Source organism: Garra rufa, chromosome 1 (genome assembly GCF_049309525.1).
Source record: "Garra rufa chromosome 1, GarRuf1.0, whole genome shotgun sequence".
In the NCBI taxonomy this organism is placed as follows: domain Eukaryota; kingdom Metazoa; phylum Chordata; class Actinopteri; order Cypriniformes; family Cyprinidae; genus Garra; species Garra rufa.
This window is the reverse complement of record NC_133361.1, coordinates 842,223-856,123: the sequence shown is the minus strand read 5'-3', so window position 1 is coordinate 856,123 and position 13,901 is coordinate 842,223. Positions and strand designations below refer to the sequence as shown.

Sequence of the window (13,901 nt, the reverse complement as noted above, 5' to 3'; positions counted from 1 at the left end):
CATAAAACGGCGACTCTGTTCAAATTCCCTATTGAATCATATTCGATTCCCTTTGAGCTAAATATTAAATGTATTAACCCTTACACATGCAAATCAACAAAATCATGTAACATGCTTGATTTATTAATTATTCTTTGATGATGTTTTTAAAAGTGCATAAGATAACTTGCGCTATTCTGTTCACTACCATGTGAAGTTATCTTTTAGCTCAAGGTGCACCTAAACGCTTAAATACATGCAAAAATATTTCAAAATGAGGCACTTGGTGATTATTCATGTAAACCCTGGTCAGTTATGGCTTGAATGTTCATAAACACTTGAGAATGAAAATACAAGTGCAACAGTATATTGGATTCCTGTGGACTTCTAAAGCGGCAACAAATAATATTCCTTCGGCCGTCTCTGTGCGTAATATTAATAAAACGTAAAAATACAAAGAGAAAAAAAAACACTCACTGCTCTTGAATAAGGGCTTTTAGTTTTAATAAGAAACAAAACATGTTTAATTCTTACAGTGAATTCTTACATTTTATTTTACATTCAAATCATCACATTCAGTTTCTGTAGTAGGCTGTTAGACTACTTTAGACTTGTCACAACACAGCAGGAATGAGAAGGGAGACTGAGGTGAAGTGAATAACCAAACGAAGGATTTATTGACAGAGTTTGTAATATGGCAGTGCAGAGATGTATAGATCTTATCTGTAAGTTAGTTGCAAGTTCTGAATGAAGTAGCAGTCCAAAGTTTCCAGTATGATCACAATCGCGGGGAAGAAGAGTAGCAAAAGGTCCGTAACACATGGGGCGGTGAGGAGTCTGAATCGACGGAGTGAACGGTAGACCAGACAATGAGAACTGTGTGAGGAGTCTATTTATAGGGGTGTGGCTAATGCAGTGCAGGTGATCAGAATTCTGGCGATTAGGAGCGGGTGTGTGTGGGTCCTGATGCTGTGGCAGGTGAAGGTGGCTGTGGTGAATGCCTGACAAGACTTGCATAAAAGTATTCAGTATATATATTTTAAAAACACTTTTTTAAAATTGTTATCCTTTTTGGTGTTGTTGTAATGCCATCTTTAAATTAATCACTAATATAAAGTTTTGAACCCAGTCATAATCGTGTTAAATAATCGTGATTATGATTTTGCCATAATCAAGCAGCTGCAATGATTTACATTTCAATAACACAATTTTTTTTATTATTTCTAAGATTGAGATTCTTTCTCATAATGACGACTTACATCTCATAATACAGAGTGAAATGTGGATCCGGTAAGTGGTAAATGACTGTAAAGCTTTAAGGGAACTGCATCTTTGCTTTGATCATTGTATTGATTATGATCCAGATGATGAAGTATTTGATAAAAACATGATTTTAGCTCAGCTTTTTTCTCAAAATGTTGCCTTTTTATTAAACATAGCAAGTGTCAATAAAAAAAGAACGCTTGAAGCTGGAATAAAACAATTTGGTTTTATTTCTAACTCTAGAGACTCCATGTTCAAATATTCATACGACAAAATATTCTGCGTTTCATAACATTTTTAAAAAGTTTAACAACTGACAACTTTTTTTTTTTAAATGCTGGCAAAGACATGTGAAACTTCTGAAGCAGATACCAAGCAACCAACAAAATGGCCTGTTGCTCATCACAGCTCTTCCACAGAAGAGACTTACTGTGATTTCAGACTGCAGTGATCTGGTTTCTCCACTGCATGGATCTTCATGTGTACCTTCAGGTGACTTTTAAAAGTGAAACTCATTCCGCATTGATCACACTTGTGCAGCTTCTCTCTGCTGTGGATCTTCTCATGTTTTTTCCAATCTGATGACTGAGTGAATCTCTTGTCACAGTGTGAACACTTGTAAGGTTTTTCTCCAGTGTGGATCTTCTGGTGACTCTTTAAACTGCTCAAAAATGTGAACGTTTTCCCACACTCAAAGCACATGTACGCTTTTACACCAGTGTGTATTTTCTGATGTCCTTTTAAAAATTGCAGCAGTGAAAAACTCTTTCCACACACAGAACATAAATGCGGCTTCTCCTTCGTATGAACTGTCAGGTGTTTTTTCAGTTCTGACGCCCTGAAAAATGCTTTGCTGCAATGGTGACACACGTGCAACTTCTCTCCGGTGTGGATTCTCATGTGACTATTAAGACAGCAATTGTTTGAGAAGCATTTTTCACAGTGTTCACACATATAGGCCTTTTCTCCAGTGTGGATCCTCATGTGTGCTTTAAGATGTGTTGATTGTGTAAAACTCTTTCCACACTGATCGCAGGCATAAGGCTTTTCTCCAGTGTGGATCCTCATGTGCCCCCTAAGGTGTGCTTTTTGTGTGAAACTCTTCCCGCATTGATCACAGGTGTGCGGCTTTTCTCCAGTGTGAACTCTCAGGTGAAGCTCAAGACATTGTTTGTTTGAGAATCTCTTTTCACACTGATCGCACATGAACGATTTCTCTCCGGTGTGGATCCTCATGTGAACCTCCACATTTTGTTTATGTGGGAAACTCTTTCCACACTGATTGCACGTGAAAGGCTTCTCTCCAGTATGAACTCTGATGTGACGTTCGAGATGGGGTTTATTAAGGAATTGCTTTCCACATTCATGACATTTGTATGGCTTTTCTCCCATGTGGATTTTCATGTGTCCTTTAAGACTTGCTGATTGTGCGAAACTCTTTCCACACTGATCACAGGTGTATGGCTTTTCTCCAGTGTGGATTTGCATGTGTCCTTTAAGATGTGCTGATCGCGTGAAACTCTTTCCACACTGATCGCAGGTGTACGGCTTTTCTCCAGTGTGGATCTTCATGTGAAACTCAAGACTTTGCTTGGTTGAGTAACTCTTTCCACACTGAGTGCAGGTGAACGATTTCTTGGCTTTTCTTTTCTTTGGAAAAACATTTTTCGTCTTTGAGTGGCTCAGAGGTTTTTCTCCAGGTTTTTCATGATGTTTCTCCTCTACTTCAGTCAGTTCTTCACTCCCCTCCTCTTCCATGAGACCTGAAATGAAAAAAAAAAAAATAATTAATTTGATTTTCAGTAAATAAAAATAATATATATCAGGGGCATGTCCTCGGAGGAGGCAAGAAAGCCAGAGTCTCCCCTCCTCAAAATTAGACGATAAAATAATGAATATTACAACAATAAAACACATATGACCAAATATAACATTAAAAAGTCTAAAAGTCGCTTGTTTTTATAAAGTTACAGCGGAGGCATTCTTCAATGTACCTGTTGAAGTCGTTTTAGACGTAAACGATATTAGACGCATACGTTTGTGTGCAAACACGGCATGTCGTAATATGTGACGAATGTAGGCAAGAGCCAATGAGCGTTCGATTTTCCTGCCGTTAAACCTGTCTTTTCCTGATCAGGCTTTATTTGAATTTGTAAAATGCACTTCAGCGCTGGTTTATTGCTCTCCTGCTGGACTTGTTGCTCGAGATTGAGAGAAAGATTGTCGGATAAAGGCTTGAATTTGGGTTTGTTCCTTCCAATCTTAGGGATACTAACCCAGCTAATAATTTTTGGTTCCCAGAATGCTCTGGGAATGTTAGTTTTTGGTTCCCAGCACGTTCCCTATTGGTTAGCCAGGAAAGTTTTCTTTACGTAACTAGAATGTTCTTTTTAGGTTAGGGAACGTTCTGGGAACCTACTGGGACATTTCCGGAACGTTCCCCTAACCTAAAAGGAATGTTCTATTTACGTAAAGAAAGCTTTCCTGCCTAACCAATAGGGGACGTTCTATTTATGTTCATAGAAGGTTCCCTGAAAGTTCTCTGAAGGTTCCCAGAACGTTCTCCTAACCTCTTCACTCCAGTACCGCTTCTGCACGTCAGCACTCCCGTGTCCCGGAGTAAGCGGCATGGAAGGCGGACGGATGTGAATAATCACTACTACACACCATGTCTTGTTTTAAACAGTTGTTTAATCATTACAGATAATCAGAGCACATTTAACCATTTTAAGGAGTATTAAATGAGACTAAATTATGCTATACTAGGTTAGATTTCATTAATCTAAGATGTAGAAGTAGCCTACCATACCATAAAACAACCCAGATTTTATGTTTATTAAAGCACCAAATTACATGACTTCAACAAAATTTTGGATTTTAAAAATATGTATTTAATTTTTTACAGACATTAAAAACGAATAACATTAATAATGCGGTTTGATCACTTTGATGTCATTTATTAAAAGCTTATTTCGGACATGAGATTCTAGTTTGTTTATGATATGGACAGTCAGAGCATGTCGGAGAAAACGCCTTTTGTGTCCCATCACGGCAAATGAAATTAATATTACATGAATAGTTAAACAATTGCAGAAATGGTATTTATTTTATAGGGTTTAAAGTGTAGTCTTGTTTAACATTGTAGAAATATTCTTGGAAACGAGCTGGCAACAGAAATCTCACAGAAGAGAATGAAATGCTATAATTCCATATTAAGTAACTATTAAACTATTTTAACACTTTGGTATGACAAATAAAAATAACAATAATAATGAAAATAATGCCGCAATTTCAATATTTATAAAGATTCGCTCTTAGGTGTCTTCAATACGTTAGTATTGTACGTTAAAATGCAAAAAATACTTAAGTATTTGTACGTTTAGATGCTGTAAATACATCTGTATTGTACGTGTTAGTGTCTGGAAAAACGTAAGTAAATGTTTGTTTTGAAGAACCACATTTTACGTAAAATACATGCGATTTATAACGAGATCACGTTGATAAATGCCACCAATTGCAATTCTGTAAAGTTTCGTGTTTACTGTTTATTGCTAAGTAACGGCAAAAATCACTTAATTGTATTATATTGAGAGATGTCCAACATTCTGGTGAAGTGGAAGCAAAAACATCATGAATGAGAAACCAAGAATGAACACCAACCTGTTTGTTCTTCAGTTTGTTTACTTCTGCGGGGTTCTGTGTCTCTCATCTTCTCTCTGTCCTCTTTAATAAACGTAGTCTTCTCAGATTTCAGCTCTGCTTGATACTAGTCTTCATTTACACACTGATGGGAATATTCCAGCATTTATTGGTGAATTTATGTGGGTGGAGCTTCACTGATGATGTGTTGCAGTGGGAGGAGCTTCACTGATGATGCGATTGCTGTGGGAAGAGCTGATCTGCCAAAATCAAAATTATATCACAGAGTTAAGGCCATTTCACACCGAGTACGACATTTTCACAAGTAAAAAAAATAAATAAATACGACGTTATGTCAATCGAGTTTGCACACTGCCTTCGAAACTTTCGTCCATTATGAAAAAATAAATAAATAAAAATCAGATCAGGTTAGATATTCTGCGTTTTCACATCCATAACAAGCATTTTGATAGGAAAGGATGACGAATGTGAGAAAACCGAAACGAAAATGTTGGACTCAGTGTGCAATGAACTTTACTGAATTTGTTTTTATAAAAATTTATAAAATAATAAAAACAGCTGTAGTGTTGTTCATTCTTCCAGATCATACATAATAGTAAGAAAAACAGTTTAATGCATATTTGTAACAATAATAATATTGTTTGACACTCGTTAATGTATAAGTGGTAATTTTAAGGAGATTGAACACATCAACATAAAAAATGAGGTGAAACCAGGAACTACTGACATGAAATAAAGAGACTTTTCAGCAGATCTGTTAGTACTGATGAGCCTCAGACTATCAAAACTCATTCAACAAGACATTCAGGATCATTAGCAGATCATCTCACTTTATTCTGAGTGTTTGCTGTTAAAAATAGGAGTGTAAGAAAATATAGATGTAGCCTACTTGTTTTTTTTTTTTTTTTTTTTTTTTGCCAATACTGTGTTGATTTTCAAAAAACGGAATATAAATATATTTTACAAATCTTACAAGATTCATGGCAGTTGTTTCGTTTTGAATTTATGTCCCGACCACTAGATGGCAGTCTTCATCTCTGAACTTAAACATTGTCAGGAAATACTACCATAAGGGTATAATGGTTAGTAATAATGGAGAATGAAAGAATTGTTTTAGTTCCCGTTTCGGTGTCCACATGTGAAGTGAGTCATTTTGGCGTTTGTGGTAAAACCTGTAAAATCCAAGTTGAAATGTTCTGAGAATATTTAACATCCGTTTTTATTTTATTGTTTTACAGTTGTTGTGTTTTCTTTAGGAATTCTGTAATTATTTTGTTCTGATCAAAATGTGATGACATTGAATGTTACAAGTGTAAATTTAAAATGTGAACCTTTAAAGCAGGATCTAAAAAATGTATGGTCATTTTTATAAAATACATTTTATACATACAGTATGGCTGAGCGTTTTCACATCGGGATAGGCGTTTTTCCCGGGTGCACAGAGGTACACATATGGAAACAAAGTCGCCTTGAAGTCTTCAGTTGGAAGAATTAATTTACATAAAACGTAGCTAACTCTGTTTGCTTAAAGAGCTTTTGTGTTTGATCAGTAGAACCAAAAGCTGACGATTAAATTGTGCTGTACCTTTCAACAGTGTCTTTGCAAATGTACATGATCAATATAAACTGACAGCGATTAACCTCATTCTTTTGTGTCTAGTCATTTGCAGATGGGCGAACATAATCACCTGTTTTTGTAAATGTGCCCAATTACATTTGCATTAAGCACCCAGTTCGCGTTGGTCTATAATTTAAATTAATAGTTATTAACAAAATAACTGCCTTTTTTAATGGAGTCCACGCTTAATATAATTTTAATTTAATTTAATTTATTTAAATGTTAAAAGAAGAGATTGCTGTTTAATTCAGTTTTATGCATACATTATTATATCCATATATTTCTAATATCACAAATAATCTTAAAGTTTACAGATTTCACATGATTCTTTTGTATTCTGAGTTTGGTGAAGTGTCCTCCAAACTAACCAACAACCGTATCAATTTGTACATAATAATTGTCCCACATGAGACCTGAGTGTTGCAAATCACTTCTCACTGCTGATTACAAATGGGTTTAGACGACGATAACCAGTGCTTGAAGTGAAAAAAAGAAGTGCTGGTATGCTTACTCCCCATATAGTGCTACAAATAAATAAATGCATGAATAAACGTTTAGTACATTTTAGTATAAATAAGTGCACGTCAAGCTGTGATACCAAACAGGATCACAGGGAGATGCCAAAAGACCACTGAAGCTCCTGCCTTGAGATGACTGTACAGGCTACTATACAGAAACACTAATCCACTGACAAGTTCAACCACATAATATAAAACATATTCAGCAGCATAAATTATAAAACAATCTCGCTTTTAAACCAAATGCATGCTGAAAATAATTATTTACTTAAGTCTTTTGCTACCTCTAATGATACAATCTACTGGTTTTCTATGCATCGCTGCTGTTGTACTTACTTTTGTACTTACAGTTTGAATGCTTTCACTTACTTGGACTTTCCAGGAGCTTACCAGTTTAGAATAATGTGATTGCAAAAACCTGCTGCTTTTAATTAGTTGATTTCGTAATAATGTACTTATTTAAACTCATACCTTGTGTCTTTAGCGATCCAAGACGTCATTCACTACCCTCTCCCTCCTTTTTTAAAGTTTGACATCAACTTTTTTAGTATTCCATAATCTACAGTAGCCTACACTGTTAACAATATAACAAGAAAAAAAATTATATATATATATATATATATATATATATATATATATATATATATATACAAAGTTTATAGGGTCGCTAGAGAGGTGTGTAATAGTTTAAGTATATTTTTCGTTCGTAATAGAAAACATGTAAATATCAGATGACTAAATAGGTGTAATTCACCTTTAGTCCTCTAGACTGTTTAACACGCAACAATGACGTGATGTTTCACTCATAACTATTGCAGGCATAATACGAAATATAATTAGCAAAAATTAAAACTGGTTTGAATGGCTTTACTGCAGAGCAATTACTGTATGCAATAAAATATAAATGTCACTGTGATTTGATGGTGGATGTGGTGAATAAGCTGCCAGAGATCAAAATATTGACTTTGAAGTCATTGAAAATGATAGTTTCGAGAATATGGCTAAGATCGCTAATATGAGCCAGATGCTGAATGTACTGTGGAAGTGCGCTCTGAGGATGATGGCGATTGTAAAATCATCTGCTCAAACTGAACCCTTCTAAATTTCAAAAGGAAACAAAATATGCTTTATTTTACTCTTCTGTAATTATTCTTAAAATAAATTAATTAAAAGAGAATTTTTGCTATTGCATCAGTTAGAGATCCATCCGTGCTGGATATATAGGGCAGGGTTACTAAAGACCCGAATATGTAATAATGATTGTCAAAACATTAATGCATTTAAGGGTTAAAGTAGTAATCAATAATTATTATTTTACTACTCTGCATGCCTCCCCTGACACGCTCTCATGCCCCACACACTGACAAACCACAATACAAATTAAAAGACAAATGTTTTCAGCACTTACACCCTGAAAACAAACAAAAGTCTCAGAGTTAGTCAATGTCAGGGAATAGTCCATGGACCTACTGGAGAAAGAAGAGATGTCTAACAGTGTGAAGACAACATGTACAAGTACAATCTCCTGACAGGGCACTGCTTGGGCCTTTTCCCTCTATAAAGTGGCATTTTCCTTGGTAACAATGTAAAGTATGCCACAAACCAACAGTACAAAATACAGGAAGCAGAGATACAAATGTAGAATATTGGTTTGGGATTTAAAAATTACATTACAAAGAAGAAGATTCCTTATGACGCCAGCAGATTTTATCTGCACACTTTATTCATCTTTACAAGGACACTGAAGAGCAGTAGACAAAAAGAGTAACTGCTCCCTGAAAGTCCAAGTACTATAGTGTCCCCTTCATTAAAAAAATAAAAAATAAATAAAATAAAAAAATACCTTTTTTGACCAAGTTTTCAAATTCTCTAAAATAGCCGTTCAAGCAAAGGCATTTGATGGATGAAAGGATGATGAACAGCTATATATATATAGCCTGACCTGCACCAAAGTTTGCATACAGATCCAACCTCCACACTGGACTTATACACCTCCAGCTCCAGGAAACCTGTGTAAGCACGCTCTTCACAGATTACAGCTCAGCGTTCAATAAGATTCTAGCAAATGAACTGAACTCAGCCTCTATCCTTCTATCTGCTCCTGGATAAAGGACTTCCTCACTAAGAGTCACTAACGCTTAGATTTGGTCTCCAGCATCACATCAGCACTGGCTCGACTCTACATTATGTACTTATGTGACTGAACTTGCACTCGTTCATCATCAAATCTGCAGACGATACTACAGTGACTGGACTCATCTCAGGAGAACATGAATCAGCCTACAAAGATGAAGTCCAGAAACTAGAGCTGTGCTGCTCTGATAACAACACCTCCAAAACAAAAGAGCTCCTTCTGGACTTCAGCAGATCTACTCTACCACCAACAGAACTGGGTGGAAAGAGTGCACACCTTCAAACTCCCGGGAGTCGCAGATCTGATCAGCTCTCTTGGTCTGTTACACCTCAGAAACAATCAAAACACAAAGCAATGGCTGCACTTCTTCAGAGAGCTCAAGAAAAACATCTTGGAGCGTGAGCTGCTGGTGTGCTTTTACTGCTCCACCATTAAAAGTGTGCTGCTATCCTGCATTTCTAATGTGCTGCATCTCACAGATCCGAAAGAACAAGAAGCACTCACTAACAGGACAGTTTGATTCCAGTTGCTGTCTATACCTCACAAATGCACTAAGGCAAAGGTCAATGTGAAAATACTATTTCCAGTCAAGTTTCTTCTGTCTGTACTGCTGTTTTTATACAATGTGCAGAATCATGTGCAATATGATCACTTGTTCACCTTATTAAATAGGACTTGCACTAAATGTGGCATGTCAGTTTGCAAGACTCCATCTGGTCACTAATCACTACTGCTACTTATCCCATTTCAATTTGTACTTCTTGTATATATTTACTGTTTCATATGAATGTAGAGATCAATATGACTCAGTCTCTTGTATATACTTTTATAATTAACCCCTTAACTGTCACCCATCCACCATGTGGGACGTCTAAGTTTCCTTTACTATTTTACAAATAAATCCTAATCTAATCATGACAAACTATATCGTTGGAAAGGTCTAAGGCTCCTAAATAGATGTTTTACTATTTTTTTGTGTGTTACACATTATGTAGGAAAAGTAATAGATTATTTTATGACAAAAGTGCACCTCAAAATTCTACTTCATAACAGGAATTCTAACCTTTGACACAAAAGACATTTTTGTTGCCTTTTTATCTATAACGCTTTAGAAATCATATGAAATTATATATCAGTTGAAAACTTAAAATCTCAAAATTCATCCTTTGAAAACCATTTTTAAATCAGACATTGCTTTTACATGGAAAATGTACATCAAAGTGATATTACAAAATGTTTTCATTCATGAATTATAAAAAATTAAGTTTGAATACTGCATTTTCATGTCTATGTTCAAAATGGGAGTGATAGAGGTTAACCGTACAGTCGATAGTCTTATTTATTGTCTGTGGTTATATGTTTGTTTTCTAACACCAGTCAGGAACAATGCTTCTAATTTCATTGTATGCAGAAAAATACAATGACAATAAAGGCTTTTAATTCAACTCAGTTCAGTTTAATTCAAAGCTTTATTGAGAAATTTAAAACAGAAAACTCCAAAAAAGCAAACATTTTCCATATGCAATAAAAACTTTTGAACAGTGCAACTCTCTTGTCATCTGTGTTCATAATTTTTGCAAATTTTAATGTTCACATAAGAGTGTGCATACAGTACTATCAACAAACAAAATCTTTGCTGCAGAGAAAACTGCATCTGAAGTGACATTTGACGTATTTACACGCTCAGAGTTTGCATGTGGCCCAAAATTGAAATTAAATGGATTCAAACGTCCTTGAATCACGCTGTAAAGTGAAACATCACCAATTGTTAAAATAATCAGTAGATTACTTGACTACCAAAATAATCAATAGTTACAGCGCTAGATTAGTTAAAACATTTCAAAGTACAGCTGCATCTTTTTACTTTTTGTGATTAAAAAAAATAATAATTTTTTCACTGAAAAGTTCTTAAAAAGTATTCAAATATTGTCTCATTGTAGTGAACCAAGTATCTGTATTTTGTCTCATCTCGTCAGCTATGTGTATTGTCAGACGTGATATAGCTCATCATTTTTCAAGTGTATATAGCCGTCATTCTTCAGGTAAAATCATATATTCATGAAAAAAAGGTATCTTTGCCATAGTATCCCTTCAAATGTTAAAGTTGCCACAGTCATCGCATTCTTTGCATGTGCTTCACTTTATTTGTACCATTTAGTTTTATTTGTTTATTAATTCGAATTTGAAAGATAATAGCACTATTGGTTGATAAGTGAGATCTTTGATAAATACCAAAAATAAGTAGTGCTTGAAAAGTCCTTGAAGGTCCTGGAATTTCGTTTTGCAGTATCTGTATGAACCCTCTTTAAGTTACCAGCACTTGGAGCATTTTAATGTTTTAGTTGTTGTTAACTGAACAGTAGTTTTCTGTAGTAAACTGTCTTTGTATATTTCCAATTTGATATGAATTTCCTAGCATTTATTTTACCATTATTCCTTTTGAACAACATTTCAGTCTGAGCCTGTAAAGGGCTAATGCAGATACATTACTAGTTAGTTTCAGGGAAAATCATTCAAATAATGTTCTTTTATTTTGTTTGCCAAATAACCCTGCATACGCCCCCTTCCCTCTCTCCACAGGGGAAAAAAGTTTCGGCTCAGGATATCAGGATATATCCCTTTCATGCATGAATTATGAAAAACATGATCTAGATTTTTTTATGATTATTTTTATTACTTTAATATGATGTTAAAAATATGAATCCATTTTCATTTTTATAAAATTCATTTTTATTAAAAAAAATATTTAACTGTCCACGTATGTGGACACCATGCAACAAAGGAGTAAAATGGCACATACAGCCACAGCTGACAATATGAAATATTGTGTTTTTTTTAATGGCATGTTATGCTATTTATATCAGCTCAGTTATTAAAAACAATAATATTACAATATAATAACAATAAAACACATATTGTAAGAACAATAACAGTAGTTACATGTATGCAGAAACCTATTAGCACTATAAAAATCTAATCAAAAACTGATGGTTGTAAGAATTTATTATAATTTCATCTTTATCTTACTTCCACTGTCCTCTGAGATATTTTCTATTTTTCGTTACTAACTCCTTGACCTGTGCTGTACCTGTTTGGCAGGCAAAATGCAAATTTGTCTCCATATATATGTGTAAAGTTGCCATTTAATACTGTAATAATTCATTTTAAATGGTTATTTATGTAGATATATTTGTTAAATGTCTGTTTTATTACAATATAAGACAACTCATAACATCTTTGGAAAAAAATAGAATAGATATACTAGCAGATTACAGAAATCAGACTTTATGCAATCTGACTCCTCTGTTGCATCACGTCCACATACGTGGACAGTTGGGTTTTGGTGAATAAAAACTACATGAATTTTAGTTTATAAAATACTAACATAATCATCATACTTTACTGTACACACTGATATTTTTTTTTTTTATCTCAAATTGACCTCCTTGTATAAAAGTCATCAACCAATGAATATTTGGAATACAAGATAGTAGCCACTGTTACAATATTGTTGTCAATCTACTGAAACTGCCCTGAAGTGGTTTGGAGAATATTACCATAATTAATGAACCCTAAATTGAGTTAAATTAACTGTCCACATATGTGGACACCATGCATGAAAGGGATATATACATATTTGCTTTAACCCCAGTTTATTGCTTGATGCATTATTGGTAAGGACACAGATAACTTTGCAGTTGAAATCTTTGTAGTTTTCAGATCTGAAATTTCTAGATCTGAAGATGATCTACTTACTGTGATAGATTTTTGTATGATTGTGTACAGAAGATGAACGACTGAAATTCTTCCCACATTCAGTGCAGTGATACGGTTTCTCTCCAGTGTGGGTCCTCTCATGTGTTTTCAGATTTGCTAACTGACTGAATCTCTTGTCGCAGTGTGAACACATGTAGGGTTTTTCTCCAGTGTGAATCCTCTCATGCAGTTTTAAACACTTTGCTGTAGTAAAAGTCTTCTCACACTCAAAGCACATGTACTCTCTCACACCAGTGTGTACTTTCTGATGTGCTGTTAAATATTGAAGACGTGCAAAACTCTTTCCACACAAATGACATGAATGCAGCTTCTCCTTTGTATGAACTCTCTGGTGTTTCTTCAGGACTGAAGCCCACCAAAATGTTTTGTCGCATAGATCACATGTGTATGGTTTTTCTCTAGTGTGGATGTTCATGTGTGCTTTAAGGGTTGATGATCCTTTGAAGCCCTTCCCACATTGATCACAAGTGAATGGTTTCACTCCAGTATGAACTCTCATGTGCTCCGTAAATTGTCCTTTTTGTGCAAAACCCTTCCCGCACTGATCACATGTGAACGGTTTCTCTGTACTGTGGGTCCTCTCATGTGTTTTCAGATTTCCTGACCAAGTGAATCTCTTGTCGCAGTGTGAACACTTGTACGGTTTCTCTCCAGTGTGGATCCTCTGGTGCTGTTTTAAAGTCTTTACAGATTTAAATGTCTTTTTACACTCAAAACACTTGTACTCTCTCACAGCAGTGTGTATTTTCTGATTAACTTTTAAATGACATGAATGCGGATTCTCCTTTGTATGAGCTTTCAGTTGTGATTTCAGGTCTGAAGCCCCCAAAAACATTTTGCCGCATTGATCACTTGTGTTCAGTTTCTCTCCAGTGTGAGCTCTCATGTGATCATCAAGACTATTTTTGCTTGCCAAACTCTTTCCACACTGAGTGCAGGTGAAAGATTTCAT

General features: G+C 35.0%; 1 protein-coding gene across 1 annotated transcript; it reads right to left on the bottom strand.

Moving 5' to 3' along the window:
* Positions 1–1,668: 1,668 nt before the first annotated feature.
* LOC141342986 (uncharacterized) lies at positions 1,669–13,901 on the bottom strand. Its single transcript, XM_073847579.1, has 4 exons — positions 13,802–13,901; positions 13,258–13,549; positions 12,957–13,173; positions 1,669–2,820 (listed from the first exon to the last, which is right to left on the bottom strand). The coding sequence occupies exons 1-4, from the start codon at positions 13,899–13,901 to the stop codon at positions 1,669–1,671; spliced, it is 1,761 nt and encodes a 586-aa protein (XP_073703680.1).

Excerpts from the sequence above, each read along its gene's own strand:
- LOC141342986 (XM_073847579.1), bottom strand. The coding sequence starts at position 13,901 with ATGAAATCTTTCACCTGCACTCAGTGTGGAAAGAGTTTGGCAAGCAAA. Across the intron at positions 13,550-13,801 it reads TGGAGAGAAACTGAACACAA|GAAATCTGAAAACACATGAG; the intron begins GTGATCAATGCG and ends TCACTTGGTCAG. Across the intron at positions 2,821-12,956 it reads ATTTCAGTCGTTCATCTTCT|TTTCACATGAAGATCCACAC; the intron begins GTACACAATCAT and ends CAAAGTCTTGAG.